We start from the raw sequence: 25,541 nt of genomic DNA on the forward strand, positions 1-25,541 counted from the left end.
ATATGTGGTTCCTAAATCCTTTAATAGAGGAATCATTTAAAATTATTAATAAACTCCTCATAATCTGATTTCAGTTGTCTAAACGTGCTACTGTTGTTATTAAATCATCAATAGATTTGTTGACATTGGCAATTACATTTTTAACAGAATAAATGATAAATGATTGTTAGTCGCAGGTTTTAATTCACCTGGACTAAAATGGTGTGTCATCAACCAGTTTCAGTGTTGGAATGAGGAATTGTACAGCTAATCTGAAATCTGGTGTCACAATGATCAACTGTGGATAACAAGACTTTATAAATAAAGCACATTATGCAACATCTTACTAAATGACTGGAGTGTGTGTACCTGCAGAAACAAATTGTGTACAACATTTAATTATTCTGTAGTGTGTTCATTTGGTTAAATCCTCATTGTTGTGTCTATATTTCTGACACAGAGTGGTGATCACTGACATACAAAGCAGGAACACCAGCAAATATTTTAATTATGGTATTTTTTTGTTACAATGAAAAATGTTGCGAAGATTATATGAAACTCTTCATATCTCATTGGTTTGAACAGATGTTTTAGAACTTATCAAAGAAGCAGCTGAATGTATTGGCTGCTGAGAGGATGCACAACAGGCCTTCTTCACAAAGGTCATCTTGACATGTCACAGTAGGAAAAACACACATACAAATAACAACATGAACGTTTGATGGAATGTTTTCCTTGTCTGTCTCATGATCTTGCACACATGCTGGCTCAGTCACATGAGAGCTTCTTGGGACACATGAATACAACCATCATTTATGTTTGTACCTGTTCTTTCCCAACTGTGACAGGTCAAAACGGCTGTAATAAAATGAAATGATATTTGGCTTTACACTGTCAGAGGTTAAGTGTCACGGTGTTGTGTTTCCCGGCCAATCATAGTCACATTTCTGTAGTTCACAGCAGGGTCTGTCTACGACAGCCTTTACTCACCAGTAGGGGGCAGCGAGGAAAAGGAAATCCTCTCCAGGGAGTGGAACTTTTTTATTTTTACTATATCTGCTGATAGCTTCACTTTTTTCATCTTGATGCAGAATGGGTATTTCAAATCCTCATGTGCTCCCTCATCAATTTCTCTTTTTGTTCCTTTGAGAGAAATATCAAAGTGCGATAAGGTTGAATCATTCTTTTATTTTATAACCTTTAAATATTTGTTCTCAATGTCCAAACATGAATTATGTTATTTGTTATAGCCAATATGTTTTGGGGGGCAAAAGGGAGGTACACATCAGAAATAGATTGTTTAAGCCTAGCAATGCAATTTGCTTTCATATTGTATAACAATTTGTTTTTAATGTGTTGGCATTTAGATGCTTATATACTTTTACAAATATTCAATTGCCATTTTTAACAGAGGGAACAGAGCACTTTAAAAAACATTTTATTATAAAAAAGTATGTTTATTCAGGTTAATTCACCCCAGCTGACTCCCAACAACAAATGTAATATCAGTCACAATTTGATCCCTTTTCATCTACTTAAAAACATTCATATATATTTTTGTTGTTGATGTTGTAGGAAACATAAAAAAATTAACTAGTTAAAAACATCCGTTCCTTTGAATACAAAACCATAAAGTTAAACTGCTGAACCCAACATGTTTCCTCCTCAACTGTAGTCCTTTCCCTTAGTATGAAGGTATTTTTTGTAAACTTTAAATGTGCAAACTTCTCAGACATGTATTCAACATAATGAGTCTGAAGGTTTCAGTTTTGCACATCACACACTAAATTGCACATCCACGATTGGCTTACAACTTGTGACGTCACAAAACCCTTCTCCATGTTTAAAGTGAGCAACATGAAACATTCCCCTTTCTAGATCAAGTATACTTTTATCTAATCTACAAAGGGGGAAGTTTCTCGGGGAAAGTTTCTGGAAGAATATTTCAAAAGCTGTGTCACACTAACTCCTGTGCACAAGTCAAGTTAAAATATCAAAGTGAGGTATAAACATATTTTTGAGTGAAGGGATAGACTTTAAAGTTAATTCAGTACAGAAAAGACACAGTCATATCACATTACAGTAGATGACTTGGTGTTGCAGGGCAGCAATACGTATATCTTAAATATCACAGAATTAGTTGGATTTTTACAATGATGTGAGGGAAACTGTTTCTCTCTTTAGGTCAGTTGTTTCAAGGGTATGATTACTCATAATGATAATGGGGTGAACAGGAAAACATTAGTGTGTTTTAAATCAGTTTAATCTTCAAGATCCCACCTCCTGCTTCCCTTTTATAGAGCTGTTGTAAAAGCAGTCAGCAGGGTGTCCGAGCCGCAGCATCACTTGATTAGAATGTTCTTAAAAGACTCTTTAACCTTATTTGATCTCCACCGTAAATCAGTAAAAGTGATAATGATTATAAATTGAACTCCATGGTGGAGGAGCTAGCAGGTCAAACTGGAACTTAGCTTATTTTTTCACCTGGAGCTAATTGATTAACCCCCCTAATAAAAATAAACACAATTAGTAGCACTTACAAGGTTTAGCCTATTTGAAGCTAATGCACTGGCACTTACAATGAAGTGAATGTACCAGCATGTTTCTTGCTGTTCTGAGTTTGTATCTATGGTTAATTGCTCTTACCTGTATTGTAAGTATCTTTGGATAAAAGCGTCAACTACATAACATTTAATGTTATGTAATGTAATATTGTGGGGGTCTGCCTGAAACCTCCCTCCCTGCAGGAAAACAAACTATCAGATGGAATTGAGGCAGCGTTCAAAGTAACGCTGCCTCAATTCCATCTGATAGTTTGTTTTCCTTTATTGCCCTGTGATCAAAACCAGCTGCAGCGGGTAAGAAAATAGGTTTTCTGTGTGTGTTCTCTGTTTTGTTTAGATCTGTTTATGTTGACAAAAGAACAGACTCACTGTTAGAGAGCTCTGTTGTGGGTCTGTGTGATGACTTGAGGTCACTATTGTGATCATTCAACATCACTTTGCATTTCGCTGTCAATATGGAAGGTCATTCATTTAAATATCAGGGTGAAAGCTATCAGCATCTTTATTTTTTCTTTGTTTGTTTTTTTAATGCATGCGCCTGGTGTTTACCACAGGACACAAACATACATAATGCCGATGTTCTTTGTGGGGACAAAAAGTACAGAACAGTGTCATATCTGTTTGTATGATGCCCTGTAAATGCTACAAAACTTTTGAAATGGCAGGTGTTCTTTTTTAAACTGTACTGCAGTCTGTCATTTACACAAATTATCGCAATAGATGAGTAAGCAAAGTACGTTTTAAAAGCCATCATCTTAGCATAAATTAGTCCCTGTCACCCCTGAATAATATATATACTTGTGGAAAGCTCAGCCATCGCATAAACATTATGTCAGCTGTACTGGATTATGGCGATTTTAACTTAAATGTCTTAACCAACAAACTACCAAACAATGGGGTAACTGGAACTGAAGTTCTGTTGCATAACCATACATATCAATGTATATCTTTTTGACTTCAAATCAAAGTTACTGGTGTTTGGAATTAGGCAATGAACTTAAAAAGTTATTTTAAAGATGGTGTCTAGGTTTGCACGGATTTCTGAGTGCTTCTAATTTATTTGTTGTTTTGTCTGTCTGACTGTCTTTTGTTTTTGTTAGTTTGTACTCCTGTTTTCCTTGTAAAGCGACCTTGGGTCCCATGAAAGGCGCCATACAAATCCAAGCTATTGTTATTATTATTATTATCATTATTTAATGTCTGCTGATAATAGGTCCGACAGACAAAAGGAAAGGCTCAAACTAAAATGTGAGTCATGATTAAAATTAATTGAAAAAAAAAGAAAATATTAATGATGAGCCAGAAACATTTACTTACTATGCATTTATTTATTTATTTAATTGTTCCAAAATGTTCTGGCAGCAATGGGCTTCCGTACCATTGACTCTTGCATAATAGAGTCGTAAAGGGTGGATTTCCTTCAAAAAACGTAATTTCCCTCAACATACTCAAATTTGATTGGATTAGGAAAGAGTCAACTGATGTATCTATTTAATTGAGGACTTCCGGAAAGATAACAACAAAAAGAATGGGACATATATGTCTGCAGAGTCCATTTTAGGTATTGAAAGGATGAATGTCTGTGGGTGTAAATGATAGACACAGATATAATCACAGATGCTGCTCATCTGTTGAATGCAATTAAAGATGTGACATATAAAATGTGGCGTATGAAGTATTTCTGGTAAAAGTCCTTATATGGAAGACGAGTGCTGAAGAGCCTGGAGCACAGTGTGTTTGTTGTGCAGGGTGGCAGGGATGCGTCTGGTTGTGTTTGCTCTCTGTGGTTGTTTGCAGCACGTTAATGGGCACGCTCATACAACCGCGCTGCGTGTGGTAAACAGACCTCATGCAGAGTATGTGGACCGGACTAAAATTAGCTCTTATTCCGATGCCATAAAGGCTGAGAGCTTAAATTGGTAATAGCAATGTTATATGTTTTTGAAGCGGTTATATAGACACAGAGGATACTGCGGTGTGTGTATTTTGGTTAACATCTGAGCAAAATGGTAAATCTTTTCTTTGCTATAAATGTCAAACATGTACCATTAACATGTGCTTTATAATGCTAACATCCTGCCCATTATGGGGCACCCCCCCCCTTGACTTTTTCTTTTGTGTAGCTATGAGATTGAGAGTCTTGTTTTGAGTGAAAATTCTCAAACTGTGTGCTATACAGAAGAAGAATCAAGCTGTTTAATAAACGGTGTTTGCTGTATATTTTAGAATTGACTTTAAAGTTATTTTACTTGTTGATAAAACTTTAAAGGACCTCCCTACATCAGAGATCTTGTTTCTTTTTGTTTTACAGCTAGAACACTAAGCTCTCCCACTGCTTTTGTTTTAACTCTTGCTCATGTGACCCATGAAAGGAGCTATGAGTTCTGTTTTACTCCTCTAAACTGGAGCTCACTCTGCTGCCTCTGGTTATCAGAATGCCAAACTCTGTATTTAAAAAAAAAAGGAAATCGAAGAACAATCTTTTTAATCTAACTTTTAATTATACTATGAATAAATCGTACAGACTTAGTTTTAAATGTTATTTCTTACTGATGGATTTTTCTATACTTATTTATTTTCAACATTGTATTGTCTTATTTTGAAGGAGTAGTATGTTGTATACTTTTTGTTTTGCAAGTAAATGGTCTGCAAAGGCTAAAATCCCAAAGTTTCTCTCTCACACAGTTTATCCACCGCCTGAACTTTGCATTTATTCTCACTGTTTGCAGTGCTCAATTTGCATGTGCAACAGAATAAGGCAGACCACACTTTCCCTGCATTGGAAGCTGCTTGGAAGGCAGAGTGAAGCATTCTTGAGTAATATTTCAGAGATGGCATCATGTCATGACACAGAGGCCTGCGTTGACATGTGTGCTGTGCTTAAGCTGCACTCAGCGCCTCAGGATAAAATGTACCGCGGAGGAGTCCATATTGTCAGGTTGAAGCATTCCAAAGGTTTACTCAGTTCCATCCTCTCACATCAAAGGGATCTCTCTGACTGTGTGTGTTGGAGTGTAGGTACATTTCTACGCCCACTCCACTCTCAGGCAGGCTGCTGCCGTGTGAGCTTCACAGCTTCACGACAGCAGTTTCCTCCCCTGCGTGTTTACGACACACCTGAATGACGCAGTTTCCTTTTCAAACCTTTAGGGACGCCAAGTGTAGGGAGAAGCATGACTAGCCATTATGCAGGTTTATGATCCCTAGGTCTTGTTTTGACATGTAGTCGCATAAAGAGAAAAAGATTCAGAGCCCATTTCTGACTCAAGCACAGTACAACATGATTTTAAATGGCATAGCTCTTCCACTTTTAAATTATGATATACTGCAAAATATTCAATTTTTCAAAGTAGAGTGTAATATTCTTTTATTTTGGGAAATGTATTTACTTTATATTTTTGTGTATTTACATTTTTTCTATAGTTCTATATTTGCAACTTTTTTCCCAACTTAATTCCTCTTACTGTGTTTAGGTATGCAACATTTTACAACAAAGCAAATCCCTTCAAACTGTAAATATACTCACCAATAAACCTGATTCCGAGTTGCTTTGGACACAATGTTCCCTGATCTTTTCCTTTGTAAGCATTTTTCATTCAAACAATCAATGCCAGACAAAACATAAATGCGTTCGTAGAATTCTCCATTTCTAAAGTACAACTTCAAACCTGACTTGGATCGTAGTGTTGACTTTTTGGGAAAAGAGTAGGCGGGAGATCTTCAGATGTGCATGTTTTTTCCCGGTGTTACCACCTGGCAGCAGGCCTTCGGTGGCCTCCATGTTGGCACGGTGTGGGCAGCAGCAGCCAATGATCCTCTGTTGAAATACCCACACATCTTTTATTGGGACACACTGCAGGGACATGTGTTCTGATGTGTCCAATTCACTCTGAGAAGCAGTACATCTTTAGACAGCACTGCTTTGAATGATACGGTTGTATAAATCACTGGAACAGAGTCAAGCCAAGATCCTGTTGCTACGTTTAGTTAGACACTCTTTCTGGTGATGTGCTTCACATGAGAGCAGTAATAAGTCTCCTCTCAGATGGAGTGATTTATGAAGAGTCTTAGGTGCTGATAAGCTTGTTTGATCTTGGCATGCCAAAGCCACAATAAAGGAAACAAAGGATTTTGGAGCCAGGGCTTTACAGTAACCACAGTTATGATGAGGGTGTGCGTATTAAAGCATGTGTGTGTGAAGAGATATCCACACACAGAAAGCTGACAAGGATTTTTGTTTGCCCCGCTTGGGCTCATGGTATGGCCAATCTAGCTTAAAGTTTTTTTGGTAATGGTTAATACATGAAATAAAAGTAAAGATAAGGAGCAAAGGTATGTGACTGAAGTATAATAAAAGTGCAATACACACTTTCGTACAGCGACTGCTGACTGACTTACCTCACCTATAATCTGCCTTATTCTTATTTATGCCATGGATGTGTATTATTTGATTTAGTTAACATGTGCTTGCCTCCTTATTTAATATGTTAGCATATTTATTGTATTTGCCATTTTATCTGCACCGTGCCTATGATTTAACAATGTAATATTCCCATTGTTAGACGTATAAAAGGATTTCTGATACTAAATGTAAACTATTAAATTGGCTATATGAAATGAAAACATGGTCCTATTTCTTTGTGATTAAAATACCAAAGAAAAATAGTGAGTTTCTTTTTATATTATACAGAACTACTGTATAGTGAAAAGTTATCATAATGATTTCGAATTTTGGAGTAAAACATAAATCCTATTAAAACAAACATTTGATTTAACAGAGCAGAATCCTTAGGTGTAGGTGTGCAGGGTGTTTTTGTGGGAGTCCAGTTTGTTAATCTCATTAAATGAGGCGTAGAAACCACGGTATTAAAATAGTATCAATGCGATTTATTTTACATCACATCTTTCGAAAAAAAGTGAGTTGTTATGTGCTTCTTATTATCAACTAATACAACGTAATTGTGTATCTTGGTACCTTAAAATATGATTTCATCACAATGAACCACTCCAAGAAAGTAAACTATTGAATTATTGTCCAGCTCTTTGCCCATCGTGGTATTATTCTGTTATAGTCTGATACTATATCATCTCTCATTCTCAATAAGTTGTGGTATAACAAATAAATAAAAGAAGAGGGTTATTCTGGGTGATGTATCCATAAAGTCTCTTTCTTTTGGTAAGCATATGTCTCCCTGAAGTCTATGCTCATAAAAACAATGGACATTAATGTGATTTTGAATTAAAAAAAGAGAGGATAATAATCCACTTGGTCAGCATAATTTAATGAGACAGAGTGTGAAAGGAACTAAGTGGATAACCAAACGCAGAGTGGGTGGTGGATGGAGTCAGTGATATTTCAGCTTCCCTGGGTGGTAAGCCTGCTGACAGGGAGGGGTGACAGTGAGGGGGGTGGTGTGTGTGTGTGTGTGTGTGTGTGTGTGTGTGTGTGTGTGTGTGTGTGTGTGTGTGTGTGTGTGTGTGTGTGTGTGTGTGTGTGGGGGGGGGGGGGGGGGGGAGAGGGTCAGTAATTAAACCAGCGCCACCAGATTTAACTAGTATATGTAAAGCATATGGAGAGATCAGAGAGAAAGAGAGGAAGGACACAAAGCAGCGTCATTATTTTAATATCAGTCCCCCAGCCTGTTTGGACAGGCAGGATTTGCAAGATGGGTTTTTCAGCCGGAGCCCGGGGGCAGGGTGGGGTGGGGTGCGGTGGAAATAGTCGACTTCGTGGTACTCAGGGTGTGGCTGCTCTGGGAACAGTTCTCCTTTCAACAGGGGTAATCTCAGCACAGGTCACATCCGACCTCAGGACACCAGATGAAACTGCATGTCAGCTTCCTGTTGTCTCCTTCATTTACTTCATGATCAGCGACCTGAACTAAGGTCACAGATATCTGAGCCATACCATCATAAGAACAACGTAAACCAATGTATATATTGTTTAAGGATTTCTATAAATGATTATAAATGAAAAAAACACATTTTTAAAATATTATTTATTTGAAATGATTCATTATACTTTATGAATATTAAGTATATTTTTCACTTATTATGCAATAATAGGTTAGGGTTAGTTTTTCATAGATATTTGTCGTATAGTTGTTGAATTAGATTTTTTGTATATTTGTATTTCTTGTAAACATTCAAATGTGTTGATTGATTTCATATTTGCTGCTTTATACCTCTTACTGTGTTTATTTATGCATCATTATACCCCAAAGCTAGTTCCTTTTATGTGAACACTTATTTGTCATAAAAACTGTTTCTGTTTATTCTTTTTTGGAAAATGTTCCAATGGAAGAAACATTTTGCACAAAACAGACCAATAAGAAAATGTCCATGTTATAATTACTTACTAATACAAATTGTAGTTTATGGTCAAAGTGTTGACTTTAATTTCATCTTTAATTTGTCACATGAGCATAGCTATATCCACAACTCCCAGCAAATGCTTAACTTGGAATCTGAAATGGAGATGATGTCAGTGTGGAGAGAGCAAATTAGTAACGTGATAAGCGTTGGAAGTGAAACATTAGACGTGGAATCGGAGTTGTGATGGACCCAGAATCCTGAGTGACCCTGCTTCTCGGCTGACATGTGAGATTCTTCGGGGGCCTGAGGGTCAACACCGGCCCAGCGTGGTCAAGACAGATCACATAATGAACACAACACCAATCCTCTTTTCATCAGACTTTATTTATATTGAAAGGGCATGAAAGAAACATTACATACACACCTTTTAAATAACTCAGTTACAGCGATTAATTAGTTTGGAAAGAGAGGCACACACACAGAGATATAAACAGAATATCTAGACAAATGCACAAACACATTCAGAAAGGCAAGCCAAAAAGGGGGGCTCCCTTATGGAACAGGACATTCTGAAACTGCCAAGAAAAACACTCTACGAGCCAGAAGCCGTTCCAGCCTTATCAAATTATTTCGTTTTTATGACCAGGAAAAAGTGATTTTGCTTTGTTCTAGAAAAAAAAAAAAAAAAAAACTGAGGCTTTGCGGCAAAAGTGCCTGCTGGTCAAGCAAAGATTTTCAACTTCGTGTAATTACCAATTTGTGGCCCTTAGAAAAAGAGGCTCAAAGGAGTTGTTCCAATAAAACAGCAGCCTCCTACAGAAAAAAAAGTGTGTGTGTTGAGCAACAGAAGAAAGTTCTCAGTTAGAGAGAAGAGGGAAGTGTAAAAGGGAAGGGGAGAGCACTGCGTGTACCATACCTAGAGCTGGGTGTCACAATGTGATGTGTTGCAATAAGGTGTGTACTGTCTGGATTCTCTGGAAATTCAAGAGGACAGAGCCAACAAACACACACACGTATATGTAGAGAAGTACACCATTGACATCACTACATCTGCATTTGCAAACATGCCAAAACACAGTTCCCCACATAAAAACCCTCACGGACGTCAGCATGGAGGAAATAAACACTAGACCCACATTTTCTGACAAGCGGTTGGGATAAAAAAAGGGAAGCGACATTGCAGAGCACACCTCTAAATGGGAACTGATGCTAACTGATAAATGACAATAACAGAAGGAGGACAAAAACAGGATGCTGGTCAGATGAAAGAGCCCGAAATGTCAGACAGCCTACAGACTGTTGTCGCCTTGCAACGTTAACAGCCAACACCAGTCTGATAAGCTATCTGACAGGCCGGGAGAGTGACTGAGACGGACGCATGTACAGAAACCACAATGAAAATAAAAAAAAATAAAAAAATCCTGATCCGACTTACCATAACAGGAGAAAAGAGGAGATGTGAGTGGAGCTGGTGCAGAGCGCAGGGTTCAGCCTGCTCAACAGTGCCCCTCTGTTTTGAATCTACGCAAGTGATTCGTCTCCTGGCGCTGTGACTGGAGCGGTGCAACGAGTTCATTCGAAGGTTCAGCTGAGGTAACGGCACAGACGCTTTTCACTGTGCGCTTGAGTTTTTTTTTTTTCCCCTCTCCCTCCTGCTTGCTCTAGCGCCCACTGTGCTCAGTCCAGCGTAGCACAGCAGCGGCACAGAGACGGAGGAGTAAAAAGCAAATTTGTCCGGCAATTACGGAAAAAAAGAAGGAGGTGAATAAACGGGAGAGCCAACTGTATTATCCGACAAGCAAAAAAACATAAAAATGCTATTCAAATGCTCTTGAGTTGTCAAACATGAGCTCGCTGTCCACATCGAGGTAAAAAGGATTTAAAGGAAAGCTGGAGACAAAGAAAAACACTCACCCTGACACACACTGTCTCTAAGTTAAAGGAGCAGCCGCTATCTGCTATAGGACGACTTCCAGGCAGACACAGTCTATTAGTGGAGCGCAATCTGCTTTAATCCATAAAAGATAAAAGGGAGAGCAACAAATGTGGCAGCCACGCAAACGCCTATCTCTCTCTCTCTCCCCTCCCCCCCCCCGCCCCCCCCTCCCTCGGCTCCCCGTCTCACACACAGGCACGCGCACATAGTGGCAGATCTGATTCAATATATGAATGCATCTGGTGAAGTGGCCCCCGGGCTGACTCATGTGCTCTCTTCCTGGAAGCAGAACAATAACGGCAGACAAAGAGACCAGCAGGGGGATTCAGGGCCGATTTATCATTCCTCGTCCAAAAGTACCTTGATGGGCTTTACTGCGCGGACAATAGAAGAGGTGGTCCTCCAAAGAACCGTGAAACATTGGTTAACATGTCTACAATACAGTGACTTAGAGCTCTAAAATATGACACCATCATAAAGTCTTATCTTACCACGGATAATACTGCATAACAACTCTAGAGTACTCTTCCTAATAATCAGATAACACATCATTATCTTATTGAACGAAAAAAGTAGCGCTGAATTTACAGAACACTCACGGTGCAACAAAAGGAAGCTTACTCAAAAAATGGGAATTAAACAGACTCCATGGACAAATAATGTTCTTCTAGTGCAGCTTAAGGCCTCACTGGGGAAATGACTACCTACTTCTCACGTGCTCAAAGTGCCGACATGAACTACTCAAGACAAGAAAACCTACCTTACAACTGCTGAAACACTACCAAAAGCAAAGCCTGGAAAAACGAGTCCAACATCAACATGTTGCTACAGCAACACCACAGGAACTAGATGCAGCGCCTCAGATAATGGTGGCTTGTCAGCTGAAATGAGTCGGGGGGTTTGGGGAGAGCTTCTGAAGTTGATGCTTGGCAGTGGTGGCTATCTGGCCTTCACTCCGTCTTGCCCTCCGAGTGTTTCCCCGGCTGCCTGCGCTGGCTGTAGCTCTGGGCCATGGAGTTGACAATGGAGCAGACAAAGAAGCATACCATGATGACCACAACCTTCTCGAAGAGCCACGGCAGCCAGCTCTCCTCCTGCCAGGAACCACAGCGAGAACAGAGAGAGAGAGAGGAGCTCGGTCAGTAAGTTTAGTGCCCCCCCCTCTTCACCCCACACCCTGCTATCCCCTCTGCTCCTGATGCTGTAGGCTAGGTGGGGATCCAGCTCCATGTGCAGGACAGATAGAGATCAGGGGTAATAAAACACGCGGCAGCCCCCCCCCGTCCTCCCTCCCAACGCCCCCGCTGACCCCATCCTGCAGCCTGCCTCCACCAAGTTAAATTGCCTCGCTTCACTCCTGTAACTGCAGCGGGCTCAAGTTACAAGGAAAAAGGAACATTGTTCTAAAAAATGCCTTAATCTGTCCTTGTGCAACTCAAAGTTTATCCTGTTTTGTTTTCCTTTCTTCTTCTTAGTAAGTGATTAGAAAAGAAAAAGGAATTTTCAATGAATAAAGAGACAAAGAGCGAGTGAGGAATGGAGGAAACACTTTGAAAGAGAAACAGGCTACAGCTACAACTGGCGCTTTTTGTTCTAGACAGGGGGTTTTGATGGATTGTCAGTGGCGGAGGGGAGGGGGGCTCCCGCCCCGGTCTACAGTCAGTGCTGAGTTCAGGCGGGGCATTGAGTGCAAGTGTGTGTGTGTGTGACACATAGGGGAGTGACCACACAGCACACACACTCCCAATTGGTAAGATGGAGCATGAGTCAGCACGCCCCGCGCTACAGTAGTACAGTTCAATACAGCGAGTGGAGCCAGACCCCACACTGGCCCCTCTTCCTACCCCCTCCTCCCCCTCCCCTCCAGCCCGCCCAGTGCAGCGCTAACCTACTCTGTTATTCTGGCCCTAAACAAGCCCCTGTAATCTACTCTAGCACTACAGGGTATAGTCAAGTCTACAACATTTCTCTTATTAATACAAAAAGAAAGAAATGAAACTGATTAAAAAGCAAGTGGTACAGGTAGAGTGGGTGAGAACATGAGAGAGGGAAAATGGGTCAGAGATATAAAGGGAGGCTCAGATAAAGAGAAGAAAGGGACAGAAAAAAAAGTGGAGGGAGAAGGAGTGAAAGAGGCAAAAGTAAGGGGGCCGCATTCTTGTCTTGGCGCGCGCACGTGAATGAATAGGGGCCGTGAGCTGGGGGGTCGAGGCCCCTGTACTTACAGTCGGGATCCCCTCTCCGGCGTGATGGTGCAGCTTGGCCTTCTGGGTCTCCAAGTACTCCCTGAAGGGCTTCTGCAGTGCCGCACCCAGCAGTGGAAACGCTCTGCCTCCACCAACACACAGAGACAGAGAGGGTGGGAAGAAGAGAGGAAAAGGAGGGAAAGGAAGAAGAGAGAAAGAGAGAGAGAGAGAGAGAGAGAGGGTAGAAGGGGAGGAAGGGGGGAGGCACAAATCACGTCACGTCATTGTTACTCACCAGCCCAAGGGCAGCAACAAAGGGAGGCATGCTGTCCTGTACAGTGTCGCTCCCCCTGCTTCCTCTCTCGGATAAGAGAGAGAGAGAGAGAGAGAGAGAGAGAGAGGGGGCAACGAGTGCAATCCCGTCACTGCTCATCTCCACACACACACATCCCCACACACACACACACACAGTAAAACACAGACTATACCACAGCTCTAGAAAACAGTGCTGCTGAAAAACAAAAAGAAGAAAAAATGAAATAAAGATAAATAAAGTTGTCCGGTCCTCTAACAGCAGCGGTAGTCAGCCACATTCTCCCGCTCTGTTCTGTTCTCCTCTCCTCTCCTCTCCTCTCCTCTCTTCTCCTCTCCTCTCCTCTCCTCTCGCACACACACGCCTTCCTCTCACTCACACACACGCACCACGGTGAACCCGTTCAACTCCCCTGCAGTGCCTCCTCTGCCGCTGCAGTGGGGAGAAATGAATGACTTCTCAGAACTCTCACATTTATCACAGGCGGTTCCTGTAAGAACTGGTTTCAGCCAATTAATGAGGAAGTGAGTCGTACCCGAGCTGTGTCATCACTGGCTAAGACCTGGGGGGGATGGCCCACAGAGGGAGGGAGCTCCTGTAAGACAGCCCATATTAGGAAACCCATACAAGATTTAGGCACCAACTACAAGCATACTACTAACCCCCCCCCCCCCCCCCCCCCATCCTCACACACACACAAAAAAGACGCGAGAGAATGCCCTGGAATAGCGAATGAGCGGCCCATCCCTTGGCTGGAGTTAGTGATTAATCACTAAACAAATACATACTAAAGACCTTCACTTATTCTCTTTTGTGGCTATACACACTCAATTATATCCCAAAGCCATTGTTTAAAACCTTCCTCATGTTCCTACTCTTTTGTTTAAGTTGGGGAGGCATCATCAAAGCTCGGAGACAGATCAAAGATTTGAAAGCAGCTTTGCGTGGGCAGAGGTGTCACACACGGTTGAGTTTATAGCTGATAACTTTCTCCGGGGGAGGCAAGTCATTTCCGTCCCTCCACACCTCCGCACACACACCTATGTTAAATGATTTGAGTTTACAACAAGGAAGCCGTTTAGTAATCATTAACTTCATATCAGGTCATGCATTCTACATGTGAGAGCCGACAGGAAGTGTAACAGATGGATCACGCTTTATATGACACAATAGAAAATGGTATCAAAAATCAAGTTGGTTTTTTTGGAGGGAAACTAAGCCTCTCCTTTTCCCATCCCCCACTTTTTAAAATTCCTAACATCTAAACACTCTGAAACTCACCAAAGTAATTTAAAAAAGATACGTAACCTGGATGAAATGCTGAGTATTTTGCTCATGACAAAAAGATCAGAAAACACATGTGGAAATATACCAGTTCAGCAGATACAAGTAAACAGGCGAGGACAAAGAGTAAGGGAAAGAGTTTTCAGAAATGGCGGGCGAATCATCTCCTACACGATGAGCAATACTGAGTCATGAGCCCGGGCAAATCCACCAACAAAGCAGCTCCAAGCCATGAGTCTAAAACACATTTTAATGCCTGAGAGTCACAGCACCTCACCGGCTTTACAATAAAAACTCTGCTGATTTTGTGCTTTTTTTTGGGATATATCGTTATTTTCTTCAGAAGGTTTTATGAAATTGAGGATTTAAGAATTTCTACTGTAAGTGTGTTCATGATTTACCTGCAAGTACCTGTGCTGAACATTTTAACTTGAAAGAGGTTCACAATATTGTCATTTTATTCTGATTAGGATTAAATAAGACATTTGCATGCTTTAAATATATGTAATCCATAATAATGTGTTGTACAGTGACTGCCTTAAGAAAAGGTTTTAATGTTAAGTAAAAGTTTGGAAAATCACATTTGCTAAGTTCTTTCTTTGTTGAGTAAAGGCGAGAGAGGGAAAAACCAGAAGCTGAACTTTACAACAGCCATAAGATGTAATTTGGCAAACAGTAAACCTGAGCTATTTACTCAGGAGCCACTGAACATACATTAACAAAGGGTTTGGTAAAATCCTGAGGTTTCAGTGAAACACAAAACTCCTCTCTTTTTCTCGGTAATCACTTTGTTCTGGAGGAGTCAGAAGAGACATACATTTGAACGAAAGTATTTACAGCACTTTTTAAAAAGCAGAAAATCTGTGTGCTTTAACTCTAAATGCTCTATAACAATGTCTGTTTGAACTTTAAAGGCTTATTCGTGAAAACAATCATGTCTCAATTTATGGTGATCGTTACTAGGTACAAAATGTAGATTAACTAGATGAGCATGCATCATATCATTTAGTTCCAATTAAATATAAAGATGCAGGAATAGTCATTAAGAAAATAAATAGAGTCTCTATTTTAATCGGCTGAAAACAGCAGTGACATAAATGTGCATTATATTATTATTATAAAGTAATTTATTGTCCTTGTCTTCAAACTGTTTCTAGGCATTTCGGAAGGCATTAAAGGACAGAAACTGGATTTGAACTTGATTCAATGCTGTATATCAATACAAAGAAAGTATAAGCAGTAAAAATGGTTCTACGTATTTCTTATTACAATTCTCATTTCTGTGGGTGTGTATCCAAAACATATAAATTGACATGTATTACCAAGTATTTGAAACATTGCAGTTACTCCGAACTGATCTATAAGATATGACTATATGGGCTATTTGAAATGGATAATAATAAAAAAATAATGAAAAGTCTTAAAAAGTAGCTGCTTTTACAACTAAAAACTATAAAGCCTGCATGTGTAGATCCTATCACACTTTAGAACAGTTGTTCTCAAATTGATCAAATTACTTCCAGAAGTTGTTCAGAAAAGGACACGCTCTACATATGAAGAGGCAATGATCAAAGTGATCTTCATTTAGTAACATCATTTATTTCATCTTTAAGAATGTGTGACATTTTGCAGTCCAACAAAAAAGACTAATTCAATTCAATTGTATTTATGAATTGATCCAATGTAATATAGAGAAGCAAACATTGTAATGAAAATATTTAGAGGAATGAAGTTGTTTGTAAATATCTGACATGATTAGACTTCATGTGTGAAGAGAGTTTAGTTTGATTAGACTTCATGTGTGATGAGAGTTTAGTTTGATTAGACTTCATGTGTGAAGAGTTTAGTTGTAGCAGATATAAACCTGGATGTATGATGATTTCAAATAAAACCGAAAATACAAATAAATTGACTTTGCCCGTCTGTACGAACTCTTGAGTGTTTGTAATACGGTGCCATTGAGGTATGCAAAATGACTGTGTTGAGAGGGGAATACCACTTCATCTGAGAATAAATGCAAAGTGACCCGATGCAGTTGATTAATATTTCTGACAATAAACATATTTTACTCGGAGATACAGATGGAAAACACAGTCCCATCCTACACTGTCTTTAAACTCAGGACTTTTCCTTTTTTTGAAAATCATTGAGGAATACAAAAGGTTTTGACAAATTGTATCAGAGTGTTTGTGAAATTCAACAAGGCTGTCAGTGGACTTCACATTTCGTTTAACCTGTTAAAATGGTATATTTTGTTGTTATGCTGCATGTATCTGAAAAGGTCTTAACATCTGATCTGAGGGGAATATCTTGTGGTTTATTTTTAACTTCTGTGTCATGTGTGCCATTTTGTCACTTTAAGCTGCACGTGCTGTATGAAAAGTGCTATATAAATAAAACATTTTATTATTATTATCAAAGTTATTATAATTAGAGCATTATATAACAGATGCACTTATTTCTTTTTGTAAAACAGCTATTGTGTTGTCATTATCAAACTGTGAAATATAAATATGAAATTATATATTTGTACAAAAACAAACAATTAGGGGTTATTAAAGATTTGTGGGGATCTGTGACCCCTACCCACTTTCCCTTCTTGACAGGACCAAGCGACTCATCTCTGCTAGGAAAAAAAAAACTTTACAATTACAGTTGACAAACAGATATTTATTTTCAGTCACTTAAGTTTACCTAATTTGTCAAACGAAGAAAAATAAGCAAATACAGTATTTGGATCTTTGGGAGTTCACTGCTGGGCTGCAGGTAAAAAAACAGCATCCTCTGCTCCAAATGTATAACTTCAAAAAATAAAATGAGGGAACAAAAGCTACACATCTAGTCTCATTATATTTCCTCATGGCAGAGGAAATATAATGCACACATTTTGCACTGAAGCTATTCCAGCATTGGATACAAATGATAGACCTTTCACCAGCAGTGTCAGAAATCAGGAAAACAAGCTTAAAAAATAAATCAAAATCAATCATCAGTAAAGAAATGAGCTTGAGGGATAAACTGACAAATCAATGAAAAATGGAGGGAAAACCCCACATCTCTGTACTTCCTGCAGCCTTTCTATTGCAGTGAAGGGTTAATTCATGAGTACGATGTCCGCTTCTCATTTTTTAATGAACTATCATTTCCTGCTGAGTGTGAAGCATGTTCAGGCATCCTGTGTTCGTTTTGTGAAAATTCCACAGGCTGTGAGTCAGAGAAGAAGACCTTTGACCTGTCTGCCCCCTCCTATAGCTTCCAACACATACACTCGTAAAATGCACAATTTCTTGTCCTTTATGGTAATGGCTCCCACAAGTAAACACACACACTTGTGCCCTGATGAAAGAGAACAAGGGCTCACATGACAGCCAAACCCTGGCCAGGTCCAACTTGTTACGACATCATCACAACAACTGGCTTAGGCAATCTAGAGTGTTACCCAACGCTGCACCGGGCCACAGTTCACACCTAACATAACAGCACAGACACCGCAAGGCGCACACTGTGGTTTGTGTGACCTTAGGTACTGAAACTCTGACCTCGGTAGTATCTCTGAGCAAAACACCGGTGCTCTCACTCCTTTCCTTTTATCAGCTCAGGGCCTCATAAATCACTACTGCTCCACATTGGTTTGATCAGGTCTTAGGATAATGGAATCATGGGAGGAGAAGTGTGTTTTATTTTATTGCAAGGAACATTTGGATTCACGTGTGCATGTTGTAAGGTAATATCTCTGTGTGTGTGTGTGTGTGTGTGTGTGTGTGTGTGTGTGTGTGTGTGTGTGTGTGTGTGTGTGTGATCCTCCTCCAGTTCAACCGGGCTTTTTCCTGGTGACTTCACCACTAAAGCATGGAGCCCACTCCTGAGTGGAGATCCCCCTTGCCCAGTGTGTTTATCACATCTCCGCTCCACAGCCGACACACACACACACACACACACACACACACACACACACACACACACACACACACACACACACACACACACACACACACACACACACACACACACACACACACACACACACACACACACACACACACACACACACACACACACACACACACACACACACACACACACACACACACACACACACACACACACACACACACACACACACACACACACACACACACACACCCACACGTTCAAAAGCTCGGACACATGCTATCCTCTCGGGTGCCCGCAGTGCTGCCAGGAAATCAGGGGGCACCAATTATAGCAGTCTATTATTCCTCTCGCTTCCCAGACAGCCACATAAAGCAGCCCTCGAACCCCCAGGTTCAGGTCGGCATGACCACAGAGACCCTGTTGGTCTGGGGGTGGAGGTGAGTGGAGTGGCTGGGTCACTGTGTAACAGGCCTTCAGCCTTCCAATGGTGAGAGAGGTTTGTTCAATGAGTCAGATGTGGCTGGAGACACATCCAGACATGTTATATGGGATCTATGGTGACATTGTTTCCTGTTTTGTAATAAACACCTCAAGACAAGACTCCTATTTGCACTTTATTAGTCCCTAATGGGAACATGAGCAGAAAAAAAGCAGAAAACTAAAACAAACCAGAGCAGATAAATTAATATGCAAGAGTATTATTGCCATCCATAAGGGAAATAAATCAGAGGTGGGAGATATTTTTAAGAGGGCAATAAAGTTAAAATGTTAAGAATAAAATTGCAATACTTGGGATAAATGTGAAATACCATTTACAGAATAAAGTTGAAATGTCAAGAATAAATGTCAAACTTTAAAAAATAAATCAAAGTACTATTGTTATTGCATATACTGAAAGTCCTTCTTTATTCTTGACATTTCACCTATATTCTTGAAACACTAAATAACAAAATGTCTCCTTTTTTCCCCCTTATGCCTGGAACTACAGTAATTCACCTTCATAGATGAAACACTTAATGATATATTAAATAAAGGGGGAAACACACCTAAGAAACCAGGTTACAGGGTGGAAAATAAATGCTATTGGAATAAATCAGAACTTGAGACCAATTGAAGCCCTGTTAACTAAATGTATGCCACTAATCCAACACGACAGGGTAGCCAGTGGCACAACATTGAATGTGAAGGACTTTACAGTAGACTGTGGGAATGTATACAGTCTATGTGGTTCATATACACTGTGTCAGGCTACGAAGACAACCACATGGGTTACTACGCATCTGTCAAAAGCCACAAACCCTGTATATCTTCCGCTTCAAAACTCTATCTTCTGCTACGGCTGCTCTATAAGTGACTACCCCACAAAACAAAGGGCAACACTTCAGCAGGATCAGTTTTTCAAATGTAAACAAAGTCTGTGAGAAGCAAAACGTAGTCAAATAGTCAAAAGGGATTGTAGCTTTCTGATTTACTTTTATAAATCATACGGTACATGCATTCAGTATACGCTTTGCATTGAGTTTACATGCTGCAGAGCTTGTGGTTTGGAGCAACTGAAGGCAGATAGGTGAACGTTTCTGACGTCTGTGCGACAGTTAGCTTTTTGCTGAAACACTGATTTAATCTAAAAATTTGGCAAAGATATTCTAACATTATTTCCCAGTTGTGTCAATGTGATTTAAGATCGCATAGCAGTTTAGTCCTAACATTAAGTAAAAGTAATACAATTGTGTTTCCAGTGGTAAATCTTCGAAGTTTGACACAAAATAAAATAATAAGCTAATGATTTATGTATGTTGGAAAAAACATAGCCTCTTTTTAATTCAGATTGCACTGGTTTTCAGAATGTGGCCTAACACGGATGATCTACAACAGGACAATAACAGGCGCATTTAAAGGAAAGATGATCATAAACAACATTCTTCTCTGTACGCATGGGCTGATGGGGGACAACATGTGTGTGCTTTGACTGAGGTGTGGTGTGGCGGGGAGGGGCTGCCCGGCTGGCCTCTGAGTCAGGTCCTGTCTGGGATCACTCCTCTCACACTACACAGACAAAGACACACAAACTCATGACAACTGGTGAGATTACAGCGCACATTACACATTTCATGGGATTCACGGACAATGCTCTTCAGTGGATGCTGCTGATCAAGAGCTCAAGGTCAGGTTGTACTCCCATGATAAATGAGCTGCTCTAAAAAAGAATCAATGGCGTACTGTTTCCTAAAACGACATACAAGCCGTACACCGTCCTACATTAGTAATTTCATAGCCTTGGCCTGAGCATTGGTAGGAATGATTTGATGAGCGAGCAGCATGTAAAGACAAATGAATCAGGGATGAATAAAGCAGGAAGTCCACACACTGTACCCCGGAGGCACATAATACGACACCAGACCCTGGAACACGTATCTGACCTCTCCCTCTCTTTGTGTCTCTCTGACACACATACACAATTACTCATCAAAGATACAATTACAGATCTTTGTGTATCTTTGTTTGACTCCTGCATTCTGCTATTACGTGCAGAAATAGAACTACAGTAGCCGATTTCATAAGTCTACTTAAACGATTAAATAAAATGTATTTTGGCTCAGAGTCAAAGCTCTCTGTCCGTTAATGCCTCTGTGTTTCTGTCAGAACTTCAGGGCCAAGGTAATCAGAATGGAAGTGGGGTAGATGAGAAAATGGACGCCCCGCCGGGCAACGCATTAAACTTAACGACGCTGTATAAAAAAGGGAGTCGGCCACTCAAACCCTCACTCCCACTGTCTCACCCAGTTTGCCTCTGATCCCGTCAGCCTAATGTAAGTGAGGCGTCTGACTGTGTGAGCAGAGAAGGGCAGGTCGTGGAAGGACTGATCAATGCCATCTTTGTCAGGCTGCTTCTCAGGTGACCCGAGCACACGGTGACTAATAGTATCGAAAATACTCCCTTCTGGCAGATTGGGTTAACGGGAACACGTTGCTCATATGGCTCATAGAGGGCTATTTATAGAAGCAGTATAAATGGTTAAAGAAATACTTTGACATTTTTAGATTTTTTATCACTTCACCATTCATAGTCCAATAAACCAGCACATGTAAAATGACCTAAGGCATGGGTGTCCAAAGTTAGCAAAATCAATGAAATACAGGTCAATAGGCTTGATACTTGAATATGCTTTAGGAAGAAAGACAGCCTACATCACAGCTTTTCATAGGGTTTCATTTATTTTGTTACAAAAGGTGTTGCAGCTCATTCCTTAAAACAGCCTCAGATTGCTTCTAAGGAAAAATATGAAGGGTTTATTTCGATCTTGTTAAACAAATACGTTTTGGGCTTATTTTATCAACTCAGATTTGTTAGAACATCTTTTTGACTTGATTGACACAATTTATTGTAAAAGAGTGTTTATTACCAGATGAATACTGTGTAATGTATTTTTACATATACATTTAAGAAGTACAATATAAGAAAGCACAAGTTTCATGCTGGGCCATATTCCATTATACTTTCACTAAAATTAATATTTTTGCGTCAAAACTATTTATACGGACAGCATTGGTTATTTAACACAGTTGGACCACTTGATCAATAAAAGGCATAGAAAAGGTATATGTGGTTTACTTCATATCGGTTTTGTATGTTGACTTCACAAAAATACTGATGGATCAAGGAAAATAGATGTATTTTTCTTTAATTTTGGGGAGACATGAGGAACATAAAAAAAATCCTTCACTGCAGTGACTCTCAACTCTTACAAGGCCACAGTTACCTTCAACCCAGACAGCCTCACATTCAGTATGAAACCACACAAACCTAGTTTCTATATAAGCAGGGGGGGTGTTAAAGATGGGTGAAATTCAGTGGAAACAAGCAGTAACAGACTTTTTTTCCTTTCTTTAGTTCTTTTACATGTACACAAATAACTGTGCTACCGTGAAAACCCAGAATAGTTCATGGTTCTCAGCAATTTCACTTCTCCAGAAACTCAACTTTACTTGAGTTGTTTGATACTTTAACGTCAGGAAAAGCCTGTGGTGACCTCTAGGTTAGTTAGAAATAAGAACATACGATAACATAAAGGAATAGGTTCACTATAGTTTCAAAGTGTACTTGAAAAAGTCCACTTCAATCCCAAAAGCAAGTCAAAATAAATTGGGAGCAGTGTTTTCCAACAGCATTGGGCAAAATTTGTCTTCAATCATTCACCTTAATTCTTCAACTCCTGCATACCTCCAACCAGGAAACACTAACGTAATAATACAATATAAATTCTGATGTTGATTCAGATAGTTCCAGTGATAGTTCCAATGATCCAGCATTGTGAACATACTGCCCCCGGCTGCCCTGCCCTGACCTGTGGCTCTGCCCTGGCCTCCCTCTGAGCGGGGCGTCCTGCTGTGAGGCTCTAATGCCGACAGCCGTGTGTGGCAGTAACAGCCATCTGCAGGCCCATTGTGCTGGTAATGGACTCCCGCCTTGGAGATGGACTCGCATGGAAATGGGTGCATTCTCATGGAGACGTGCACCGGTTTCTACCGGAGGACCTTTTCAGGTCTCAACTCTTCCTCTCTGCATCTCAATGGCTTCCTCCCCGAGAGCCCAGCAGCGATAGGCTTTGCTTGACACACGAGTCTGAAGGATTTGTGGAGCTCAATGCAAGACAGAGCGAGTGGCTGACTCAATCAAGAGGATGGATTACTGAGAACAGTCATCTTAAGTGCAAAGCCAGAAGATGGGAAGATGAAACTGTAAAAGTGTCTCTCTTGTTGTCTCTTCTCTTTTCAACATTCTCACAAGCTTACCCAGCACCATACTCTTCCTCACACTTTGTGCTTTCCTAGACCTCTAATGCCAGTCACACCAGAGTCACCGCTGACAAGGTGTAAACACCCTGGACTCCTGCAGACAGTGAATCACCAGCAACACAATCATCACTAGAGCTGCTCTCATAATTAGACTTGTTTTTTTCCCGCTTCACATATGGCTTCTGAAAAAGTGGCAGGAATCAGACTAAGTAATTTAGTCTAAACAGAGCGACTCACAACAGATCAAAGGTGGAGACTGGTTGTCCAGACGGCATGTCAAACACAGGAAAGCTCCCTGTTCCATTACTGAATGCGAAGGCTGATTTTGAAGCTCTTCCTGCATTCCATCACCACCTCACTGGTGTAGGAGCCCCATGCAGCTGAGATAAGAGAAGGGAGGACAGGGAGGACTGGGCAGAGAAAAATATGAATCTGTGGCCCTGAAGTTATATTGAGCACCAAAGCAAAGATTGTTTGTTCTCTGAAGTCCTTCTGGGCTTTTTGACCTCGCTTGCGCATTAAATTGAAGGGAACTCAAGAGTAGAAAATGAGCATGAGGTGGAATAAGACAAGACATTAGTCATGATAGTTTCTCAGGGTTTAGTGAGAGCTCCTTAGAGAGAGGGTATAAGTAAACATCTGGGTGAATGAAAATGTTATTTAGTAGTTTAAGTTTTCATCCTAAATGTGTTTTATCAAATCTCACAATTGGAAGGAAAGATGGGAATTCTGTGCAGGGTTTTTCTTTATATCTGAAAATGAAAAAAAGTTCCAAAATGAACCCTTAAATAAATAACAGCATGAAACCTCTTGATCAAAGCCTTAATCAATGTGAGTTAGCAGATTCGTCTTCCTTCTTAACAATGACTGTACACGCAAGGCTGGCCTTGAAGAGGAGACATCTGTACGTTAGTCACAGGACATAAGAGAAGCCCAACAAGTCTGATCACACACAGCTCCATCCGACCTGCTTATCAGTTCCTGTTATCAGCCTGAGAGGCATCCAAGCAGGGTTTTATTGTGACTTTGTGGCAGTTCAAAGCTAAAATTATCTTTATTATTATCCCACCACTGCTGACAGAAGCTCATAGATTTAACCTTAAATGCTTTGCCCGGCAGGAAAACAAGAGCGAAACTCATCTGCCAGAGATATAAGAGTTTCCACAATACACTCCAACAAGTCATATATCAAGTTTGAAATGCCTGACATTTGTAATAGACAGTAATTAGAAAAACAGTGGAAAAGGGAATAACAAGATTGAACAACTGTGAAAGGACAGAACTTATATTTCCACAAAACCTTTTTTGTCCAGTCTTGCTTACTCAATGAACATCAGACAGTCTTAAATGTATAATGTAAAGTTGAAGTCACTTATGTTTAACTTGTTCTAAAATAAGTTGTATATTTTCTACATTTGATTTCCAGTTGTTGAAAAAATAGCTCCTGGGTTGCTCAGTTTTGTTAGGAGAGGTGATGAAAATGGCTGATGACAGTTGTAGAGCCTGATGACATTTGAGCCTCGGATCCAAAGCTCTCTTGTGAAACAGAATTTCACTCACACACTTTCCGTTTGTCATTCACAAAAAAACTCCTTTCCTGATGTCAACCGCTGATGAAAAAACGAAAAATGTTGAGGAATATCCCCAAGAAATTCCCACATTTGGATATGAAATAAAATGAATTGACATAAATACTACGACTAGATGATGATACACACTTTTGTGCAATACACAGTGATTTCCTAATGAAACGTTCTTGAGTAAGAAAATATTATTCGTCATTTGTACAGCAATGTTGGCCAAATGAAACATTGATCTATAATGCTGCACTGAACTGCGGATATTATTTGTTAAAAATCACAATACATCGTCCAGCCAGCAGCCAGGGTTTAAGTGTTTTCTTTTTTATCATATCAGCAAAGGCCTGATTAAGGCAAAGCATTCATTTCGTTCTTATCACCCAAACTGTTTGTGTTGACTCATTTTAACACATGGGTTACATATAAAAATGTATAAATACAAAATGCATTTCACAGAATTCACCAGATAAAATAACTCCTGTTTGTGTACATTTTGAAAAAAAAAGAAGTAATGATTAGTTTAGTTTAGTTTATTTATTTTTTTAGAGCGTGTAAAACCAAAGAAAATACAAATGAAACAAAAGATGATGCAGACATGATACAGTACTATACAAATGAATCCAATAACAAAACGAAATATTTAATTAATAATTGAATAATCTGTAGTATCATTGTCTGATATCAATAAACAAC

General features: G+C 39.9%; 1 protein-coding gene across 4 annotated transcripts in view; it reads right to left on the reverse strand.

Annotated features, from left to right (window-relative positions):
* Nucleotides 1-9,223: 9,223 nt before the first annotated feature.
* LOC307019671 (vacuole membrane protein 1-like) overlaps nucleotides 9,224-25,541 on the reverse strand; it is a 65,186-nt gene continuing 48,868 nt past the window's right edge. For 3 of the 4 annotated variants that reach the window (XM_079650692.1, XM_079650693.1, XM_079650696.1), the window contains 2 exons: nucleotides 13,020-13,122; nucleotides 9,224-11,888 (listed from right to left, as the gene is read on the reverse strand). In XM_079650692.1, coding sequence (XP_079506818.1) covers nucleotides 11,745-11,888; nucleotides 13,020-13,122 — 247 coding nt within the window. In that variant the 3' untranslated portion in view covers nucleotides 9,224-11,744. Of the gene's footprint in view, nucleotides 11,889-13,019; nucleotides 13,123-20,526; nucleotides 24,879-25,541 lie in introns of those variants that run through there. The other variant, XM_079650698.1, reaches the window with a different exon arrangement.

This window comes from Notothenia rossii (genome assembly GCF_949606895.1).
Source record: "Notothenia rossii genome assembly, chromosome: 9".
Lineage (NCBI taxonomy): Eukaryota > Metazoa > Chordata > Actinopteri > Perciformes > Nototheniidae > Notothenia > Notothenia rossii.